The following is a 9,684-nucleotide window of genomic DNA, read 5'->3' as shown; positions in this document are numbered from 1 at the left end:
CACAGCAGCATACCCCGCCCGGTCACATTATATACTGACAACGGGCTAACCAGTCACTCCACTCCAAATATGCTGAGCGCTAAGCAGGAGTAGCGACTACCATTTTTAAAGACTCTGGTATGTCTCGGACAGGAACAGAAGCCTTCCTCACAGGGGGAACGCTCAACTAAAGGCCAAAGTGAGGCAGTGTCAAGAGAGACGTTAGGAAGAAAAGATAAGATCCCAAATTTAGTCGCCTCTTACGATCATGCAATGGGGGCAGCAGGTACAATTCTTACGCCCTACCTGCAGGGCAGAGTCATATATATACGTACACATAAAAGTGAGTATAGCTAGTAACGTTAAAACACTCTCCTGACTATAAAAAACACTTCTAATCCCAGAGTCTGAAAAATGCACAAGTCTGTTGTCGTGATCGGTGGGGTACTGCAGAGGGTCCCAATCAACAGCCTGTTGATGGCATTCCTCTGTCGGTTGAATGAGTCTTCTGTGAGCCCTAGTGCCTTCGAAAAATGTCGGCGATGTGAACATTGGCGCCACTCTTCCTCAATGTCTCCACGATCGCACACAGGTGCTGAAGATGTCTTTCGGAGAAGAATCTCGCCGAATGTCGTTGCCATCAAGATACACAAAAACAACGTCCAGATTGAAGCTCTCGAGGTCTGCCACCATCCGGTGAATCGAGTCCTTCGGCCTAGTCTCGCTGAAAGACGCAAGGACGCCCTTCTAATTTTGATACATGTGATCCAGAATTTGATGTCAAGGAATTTTTGTTACATCTCAAATGACTTGGTGTCCAACTTTAAAAAGTGCATGCTTATCAATTTTTCTTGGTGCTGACATAAGGGAATAATGAGATAAGTTGCACATTTTAAGGAGTAGATAAATTTCATAAGATTTAACAATTTATTAAAGATTTTCTGATTATGATTTTTTTCAGGATGTAACAGAGACACTAGATAATAATCTTGCTTTATTTACTCAGACATTGACTGTTAAAAGATTCTCAGTGGTGTTTTGATGATGAAATAATTAATTTTGTCCATAAAAGTATAATTCAAGTACCGAAATATTAATATAATGCGTTAAACAAAAATTTTCTTCAAGGTGTAACAGGACAACAATTTCAACTATTATTTACAGAAATCGTTGATTTTTATCAGATATTAAGGAAAGGGTAAGGTGTTTAATGTCTAATAAACGGAATTCATTTGCATACATCAATACATTGTTTTATAAATTGTGAAGTTCTGATCAATGCCAAGTAACTGGCAAACTTTCTAATATGTTTACTAGAGTGGAGTATGTTTCCGTGATACATGTGGGATTCCCAACTAGCATCTCCAACATACAGTATGTCATTTGTGTAACAGGAGTATCCAGAATAACATTATGCCCAGAATACCCTCCTGTGTTTAGTAGCTTAATAATGGAGGATATTGGAGTAATTTACCATCCTAAAAGACAAAATGTTAAGCTTCGCATGAAGTAGACCTCTGAAAGAAACAAAAAATACGAACACGTTTATTACCAGAATCAGATATTTTATTACTGACTTTCACTAAATAATGCATCTGAAAAGGTATAGTAGAACCGTCTACCACCAGCAAACAGCAAGTCTGGAGGACTGAGAATTTTAAGAATATCCTTATCAATGACAGAATACTGTGTTTGTCCAAGGTTCCATCTATTGCTTTTATTCCGCACGAAGTATTGGACCATCCTGAAGTTCGCATTAACCTCTGTAACCTGCAAAATAAATCATGTATTATATACAAGCCTCATTTTACACATGTATCAAAATTATGACATTTTAACTTTTTGATCTCATATTTCTCCTATTAGATTGTAACTGAAATTGGTTGATTATGCAACAACATTAAATTATTGAATGATACATCATTAAAATTATAAAGACATACAGATCTATTAAATAGATGATCTTTAGCTGTTAAAAGGACACATTTGAAACAAATTACAAGAATTATCAAAATAAACTGCAAAACAATAATTAGGATGTTAGTAACAAAATATATATGACATTAGTGAGAACAACTGAACACTAATGTAAATACATGGCATGCTGAACTTAACATGCTTAATAGTATTTATAACAGCATTTGAACTCACAGCAGGTAACACTTTCTTCCCATGTGCAATTGCAACATGAGTACCAACACTACACCTATAACAGTAATTGATGAAATGAAGGGAATGGTGTTCATTTTTTTTCTACACCTAATAGATCATTTATGGACATTGCAGTTGAGCAATGGTGGAGGACTACCTGCAGCAAGCAACTTATGACTGATGTGAACATGAGTTAATACTATAATAAAATATAAACAAACCAAATCACACTTTTTCATAGAGCAAGTTTTTAGTTAATGGACATTGCAGTTGAGCAATGGTGGAGGACTACCTGCAGCAAGCAACTAATGACTGATGTGAACATGAGTTAATACTATAATAAAATATAAACAAACCAAATCACACTTTTTCATAGAGCAAGTTTTTAGTTAAAACATAATTGAAGGCAACATGGCATTTTACATAGCACAAAAAGGGCGCGGTGCAGTGCCATGCTAATTGGGCTTAAGGGAAACACTGGTTTTACATGACGACAATTGTAAATCTATGAAATCATCAACTTGGTATGATTTACCTGCCCATGACTGAACATTTCTCTAAGCACTGGGGTGTTTCAGGCTCCCTGGATGTCTTTTTTCTTCCCTCCTGAAGTAGCGAGACAATCATAATAAAATTGAGGACATAAATAAAATTCTCTTATCTCTCAAAACCATTGACTCTTCGCTTAATGAAATGAACTGTAACAAGTTAGTTTGCACAGACATTTCTAGCTTGGTATTTCATTACTTTGCACACCTACTTGCCAAGAAAGTAAGATTTTTATATGCTTGTAGACTGCACTTTATTTAACTACCATATTATCAAAAAGCTAATTTTTAAGATCACTTTTCTTTTGAATATGATACATTTTTTATTAATTTATTGATAGCATCATTTGACCTATTGTTTGAATATTCATATGATACTCACTTGGACTGTCACTGGTGCCTGGATTATCTTGGGATCCTGGGCTGTCTCTGGTGCCTGGATTATCATGGGTTCCTGGACTGTCACTGGTGCCTGGATTATCTTGGGCTCCTGGACTGTCACTGGTGCCTGGATTATCTTGGGATCCTGGGCTGTCTCTGGTGCCTGGATTATCTTGGGATCCTGGGCTGACTCTGGTGCCTGGACTGTCACTGGTGCCTGGATTATCATGGGTTCCTGGACTGTCACTGGTGCCTGGATTATCATGGGTTCCTGGACTGTCACTGGTGCCTGGATTATCTTGGGCTCCTGGGCTGTCTCTGGTGCCTGGATTATCATGGGTTCCTGGACTGTCTCTGGTGCCTGGATTATCTTGGGCTCCTGGACTGCCACTGGTGCCTGGATTATCTTGGGATCCTGGACTGTCTCTGGTGCCTGGATTATCTTGGGATCCTGGACTGTCACTGGTGCCTGGATTATCTTGGGCTCCTGGGCTGTCTCTGGTGCCTGGATTATCTTGGGATCCTGGGCTGTCTCTGGTGCCTGGATTATCATGGGTTCCTGGACTGTCTCTGGTGCCTGGATTATCTTGGGCTCCTGGACCGTCACTGGTGCCTGGATTATCTTGGGATCCTGGGCTGTCTCTGGTGCCTGGATTAGCATGGGTTCCTGGACTGTCACTGGTGCCTGGATTATCATGGGTTCCTGGGCTGTCTCTGGTGCCTGGATTATCTTAGGCTCCTGGACTGTCTCTGGTACCTGGACTATCTTGGGCTCCTGGACTGTCTCTGGTGCTTGGATTATCTTGGGCTCCTGGGCTGTCACTGGTGCCTGGATTATCTTGGGTTCCTGGGCTGTCTCTGGTGCCTGGATTATCATGGGTTCCTGGACTGTCACTGGTGCCTGGATTATCATGGGTTCCTGGACTGTCACTGGTGCCTGGATTATCTTAGGCTCCTGGACTGTCTCTGGGCCTGGATTATCTTGGGCTCCTGGCTGTCTCGGTGCCTTGGATTATCTTGGGATCCTGGGCTGTCTCTGGTGCCTGGATTATCTTGGGATCCTGGACACTGTACTCTGGTTTGCCCTGGATTATCTTAGGATCCTGTACTGTCACTCTGGTGCCTGGATTATCTTGGGCTCCTGGGCTGTCTCTGGTGCCTGGATTATCTTGGGATCCTGGGCTGTCTCTGGTGCCTGGATTATCATGGGTTCCTGGACTGTCTCTGGTGCCTGGATTATCTTGGGCTCCTGGACCGTCACTGGTGCCTGGATTATCTTGGGATCCTGGGCTGTCTCTGGTGCCTGGATTAGCATGGGTTCCTGGACTGTCACTGGTGCCTGGATTATCATGGGTTCCTTGACTGTCACTGGTGCCTGGATTATCATGGGTTCCTTGACTGTCACTGGTGCCTGGATTATCTCTGGCTCCAATGTTGTCCACAATTCTTGCAAATCTAACAGAATAAAGAATCATTTTATTTTCCTTATACACAAGTACTACTACTCAGCTGGAAATGAAATCATCATACATAAGGGATTAGGCATTACAGTTGTAATGTATTTCTTTCCGATTAATATAATTGGACAGCTGTAAACTAGTACACGTATTAAACATCAAATATATCTTTCATACTTACCAAATGGCAGCTGTTCGGGATCTGTGTGGGTCTGCCGATTCTCTATACCATCTGTAAATGTCTGAAAAGAGCAAGAATAAACATAAATTTCATTATTATCATTCATATATAATATACTCATGATTCGGAAACATGAATGTATTCAGAAACAATAGGGAATTAAAACAAAGGAGATCACCAAGAAGTTTTCAATCGGGATTAAAACGGAAACCCAAATGAGACAAGTTAGGGAAAGTAAACGGACAACGTCACTCTTTTAAGTTTTATGGATTGCAAAAGCATGCATGAGCACCCACGAGCTGAAACAACATGTATATGTATCAATACTGACCTCTTCAAATGACTCCAACACATCATAAAGCCCAGAAATATCCAACGACTGGTCTTCATTTTCTGAAAAGCTACAATCCATGGAATCCACTGTATGAACAAAACTGTTATTACACGGAGGTGTTGGTGCTGCAACTGACAAGAGAGGAACAAAGTGGTTTGGCACCCAATGTGTTTCTCTCGTCATATCTTCTCTTGTAGTTGTCCACATGAAATATGCATCTTCAAATTCAGGTTTGCCAATTGGTAATATCTGCCTGTGCAGATCTCGTCTTACACTGGGGTTTCCTAGCTTGGGATACACAGAAAATATTCTGCATTTGAGCACTGACGCAAGACCGAAAAGCTGCCAAATACCCATGAAGGAGTTCCTACGTGAAATATCAAGAACTTCTTGATGGTAGATCCTTGTTATGGTGTTTTCAGTCACAATATCTCCAGCAGTGTAGTTTTGTGAGTATAAAGCATAGTGACCAGGAAGTTTGGCTGCCTCACGGTCAACAAGAGATGTTCCTCGGGCTAGATGTTTGCAATCTAGATACATGTCTTCATTTTTTGTCAGTTCAATCACAACTCTAGCGCGAATTTCATTGTGTTTGTCTTCAAGACCAAAAGCATGGACAGAACCACAGCGGGGTAGGCAATTTCCATCAGCCCCAACACATACTGGTAACTTCAAACTTCCCTGATCAGGTATATCATCAGGCAGCAAACCATAAGCAAGTTTGTCAATGACAAATGATCCACCGTCTATGATGTTATTTGGGCGTACTTCTATGTTTTCATTATCTTTAGCATACGAAAAAACCATAAGTTTTAGTTCATCATAATTTTTAGCTTTCCTGAAGTTCTCCAGCATATTTCCAATATCTTTTGTCTGATTCTTTGACTCTTCCTCGTTATTGGTCCTTGGTTTAGTGAAAGGAATGTTTTTGTCTTCATCATGAAGTGTGTTCCCTTCATTGGCAGTTGTTTGTTTCTTCTTTTTCTTGCTACAGCTGTTGGGGTCTTTGGGTGGACATCTTTTTCCATTGAGATAGTGGGTCTTCCATTCATGAATATATGCCTTGTTTGCACAAGTATCTGATTTGTTGTTGTGAGATGTGCAGGAGTTGCAAAAGCAGCTTAAATTTCGGCCTTTCACTACACCTGGCTCAACTGATTGTACACTATGCAACTGCCGAGTTCCTTCAAAAGTTTTTAGTGTATCAGATTTTTTCCCTTTTCTGTTAATCTTATCAAAATAAAAAAAGACTCTTCGTTTGTGTTCACACTCAATTCCACTTCCTATTTTCAAGTGTGATTCACAATATTGGAACAACTCCTTTGCATCTCTGATGGTTCCTTTCCGGCTTTTCACAAAAGTTTCGGCACCTTTCTTGATGATCCCACCTAGTGCATCACAAGGGCCTTTACCATGCCTAGAACCAAAATATGAGCGCTCAAATTTGTGTATTGTAGTTTCAGAAATATGCTGGAAAGGTAGTTTTGATTTGTATTGTGCAGAGCAGCCATCACTAAACTGGACTTCGTGATCAAAATTGATCCCTCTATTGTTCCGCAGATGGTCATCAAACTGTTTTGTGAACTGCTTCACGGCATTTGCATCATGCAGATGATCGGCTGAAATGAATACTGCAGATTCCTGCACTATGGCGTTGTCACAATCTTTGCAGTTGTAAAATGCGAGCATGGGGTGTAGTGTTGCTTGATTGTAATTATAATACGCAGACTGAATCTCGTCCTGTGCTATGCACCTATAATTTTCTGAAAAATCGGCTATGGTAACAACCCAGTTCTTCGGGACGTTCTTGGTTATTTCACTGAATGTTTTGTATTGCCATTCTGCAACAAAAAAATGACTTGATAATTCTTTGATTTCCTTGCAAAGTTTGGACACCAACTCCTTGATAGTTCCAGATTGATCAACAAGTATTTGCCTTTTGACCTCTTTTGTGTTTGAACTAGTACTGCATGTAACATTTCTATATTCCCATGTCTGCCAATCATATTTTCCTTCGGAGTCTGCCTTGATTAATGGTTCAAAATGCTCGAACAAATGGTCTTCACTACACAGGTCACATTTTCGGTCAATACATTCAAGTTTGTGGTACTTTGAGTCTGTTGCTTTTGGGCAAAGTGTTTTGTTGATGCAGCTGTATTTATTCTCCAATTTTAGTTCTGGATGTTTCAATTTCTGTGCAGCCAGGTTAAGTGCATTTAATTTGTATTGAACATTGAGACAATATTCACACAAACAGCTGTTAAACTTCTGCTCTTTAACGGTAAGTACTTCTTTGGGTCTAAGTTTCCTAAAATGGCTTAGCGACACTTTGATGTATGGATTTTCTTTCAGGAATCTTATATGTGCCTGTTGTAATGTATCTGTCATGACACTTTTCTGTTTTCCTGTTTTTATGCTTACAGTTTTCTTTGTTGGCAGAGTAGTAGACTCATTCAAATAAAATCTTTGAATTTGTTTTACTTGATTGGTAGGCATTGCATTGTTTCTTGCGACGCACTCCTTCTCCTCTTCTTCAATACGAGATATTCTGTTCCAATACTCCCACTTGATTTCAAGCTCCTTTCTTAGTGCGTTCTGAACTGCACATCGACCAACAATGCTTTTCATGACTATTTTGTATTTATTCCTTCCCACTTTTGTTGTTTCTTTCTTCAATTTTCCGAGTGATGTTTTAAGGCGTGCAACAATCTTGGAATTTGTTTCATATCTGTGCTTTGTGCTAGGGGTTAACAAAATTCCTTTATTGTGTAGTGCCTTCCTTTTCTTTGGCGTTGTGTTATTAACAACGTCCTCTACAGCTGCAGCAAATTTTTCTGGTGTTTGTGGGAGCCTGCAGGTATTGCCTTGTTTTCCATTGTTTTCTGATGCGGATGCAGTAAATTTTAGCTGGCATCTTGCTTTTGAGGCTTGATATCTCATTTTTCTTTTCTCCAATTCCCTACGTTTTGCCTGGCTGGTCATTTTTGATCTTTGTTCTGTTTTTTTTTAATCTCCAATACTCCCTCTGCTTTTCTATTCGTTTTCTTGTGTTCATCTTAGGCTGTGTTGGCTCCCCACGTGTTTTTTTTTAGCTCACCTGCCCGAAGGGCAAGTGAGCTTATGCCGTGGCGCGGCGTCCGTCGTCCGTCCGTCGTCCGTCCGTCCGTCCGTCCGGCCGTCAACTTTCCATTCAAGCAACTTCTTCTCAATAACCAAAAGGCCCAGAGACCTAATATTGGGCCTGTAGCATGCTGGGGTGAAGGGCTACCAAGTTTGTTCAAATGAATAACGTTGACCTTCATTCAAGGTCACAGGGGTCAAAAAGGCTAAAATCTTAAAACAACTTCTTCTCAATAACCAAGAGTCCCAGGGAGTTGATATTGGGTCTGTAGCATGCTGGGGTGAAAGGCTACCAAGTTTGTTCAAATGAATGACCTTGACTTTCAGTCACAGGGGTCAAATATGCTAAAAAAAAATTAGACGACTTCTTCTAAATAGCCAAAAGACCCAGGGACTTGATATTGGGTCTGTAGCATGCTGGGGTGAAGGGCTACAAAGTTTGTTCAAATGAATGACCTTGACCTTCATTCAAGGTCACAGGGGCCAAAAAGGCTAAAATCTTTAAACGACTTCTTCTCGATAACCAACAGTCCCAGAGACCTAATATTTGGCCTGTAGCATGCTGGGGTGAAGGGCTACCAAGTTTGTTCAAATAAATGACCTTGACTTTCATTCAAGGTCACAGGGGTCAAAAAGGCTAAAATCTTTAAACGACTTCTCAATAACCAAGAGTCCCAGGGAGTTGATATTGGGTCTGTAGCATGCTGGGGTGAAGGGCTACCAAGTTTGTTCAAATGAATGACCTTGACCTTCATTCAAGGTCACAGGGGTCAAAAAGGCTAAAATCTTTAAACGACTTCTTCTCAATAACCAACAGTCCCAGAGACCTAATATTTGGCCTGTAGCATGCTGGGGTGAAGGGCTACCAAGTTTGTTCAAATGAATGACCTTGACTTTCATTCAAGGTTACGGGTCAAAAGGCTAAAATCTTTAAACGACTTCTCAATAACCAAGAGTCCCAGGGAGTTGATATTGGGTCACATTCAAGGTCACGTCGATCAAGTATACTTAAATCTTTAAATGACTTTTAGTGAAAAGCCAAAGTGCAGAGAGACATTATATTGGTCCTGTAGCATGCTTTCAAATAACTGCAGGATCCATATATGAAAAGATCACTGCATTGCAGGTGAGCGATTTGGGCCCATTGGGCCCTTGTCTTTCTCTATACTGCTGCATTCTTATTTTAGCTTTTTCATTCATTTTCTTTTTCTTTTCTGTCGAGAGGTTTTTTCTGTATTCTTTTGACTTCATGGCATCATTCTTCTTGTATTCTGTATATGCAGATTTATTTTGTTTCAGTCGTTCCCTCCAGGCCTGGTAGTGGGACTTATTTTCAGGATATCCCTCATTATCATTGTTTTCATTTTCCTGTCTGACACGAAGAGAATAGCTGCAATGACATAAGAAATAAGTATAAGCTCTACTTCATGCAATATTTCCAAGTTAACAAGACAATTCCACGAAATACAGTTCACAAAAAAATAAAGTATTCATGATCGAGAACATATTGTGATTATAAAGCTATATCATAAG

General features: G+C 40.3%; 2 protein-coding genes across 2 annotated transcripts; both read right to left on the bottom strand.

Annotated features, from left to right (window-relative positions):
* Positions 1 to 994: 994 nt before the first annotated feature.
* On the bottom strand, positions 995 to 4,023 carry LOC117316057 (300 kDa antigen AG231-like). Its single transcript, XM_033870530.1, has 3 exons — positions 3,061 to 4,023; positions 2,666 to 2,736; positions 995 to 1,749 (listed from the first exon to the last, which is right to left on the bottom strand). The coding sequence occupies exons 1-3, from the start codon at positions 3,970 to 3,972 to the stop codon at positions 1,473 to 1,475; spliced, it is 1,260 nt and encodes a 419-aa protein (XP_033726421.1). The 5' UTR covers positions 3,973 to 4,023; the 3' UTR covers positions 995 to 1,472.
* A 147-nt stretch (positions 4,024 to 4,170) lies between these two features.
* Positions 4,171 to 8,168, bottom strand: LOC117317004. Its single transcript, XM_033871780.1, has 3 exons — positions 5,029 to 8,168; positions 4,698 to 4,758; positions 4,171 to 4,514 (listed from the first exon to the last, which is right to left on the bottom strand). Exons 1-3 carry the CDS (start codon positions 8,011 to 8,013, stop codon positions 4,171 to 4,173), a joined length of 3,390 nt encoding a protein of 1,129 aa, XP_033727671.1. The 5' UTR covers positions 8,014 to 8,168.
* Positions 8,169 to 9,684: the final 1,516 nt, after the last annotated feature.

The sequence above is a fragment of the Pecten maximus genome, chromosome 18, assembly GCF_902652985.1.
Source record: "Pecten maximus chromosome 18, xPecMax1.1, whole genome shotgun sequence".
NCBI lineage: Eukaryota > Metazoa > Mollusca > Bivalvia > Pectinida > Pectinidae > Pecten > Pecten maximus.
Note: the sequence above shows the minus strand (reverse complement) of the source record. Positions and strands in the feature narration are given on the sequence as shown.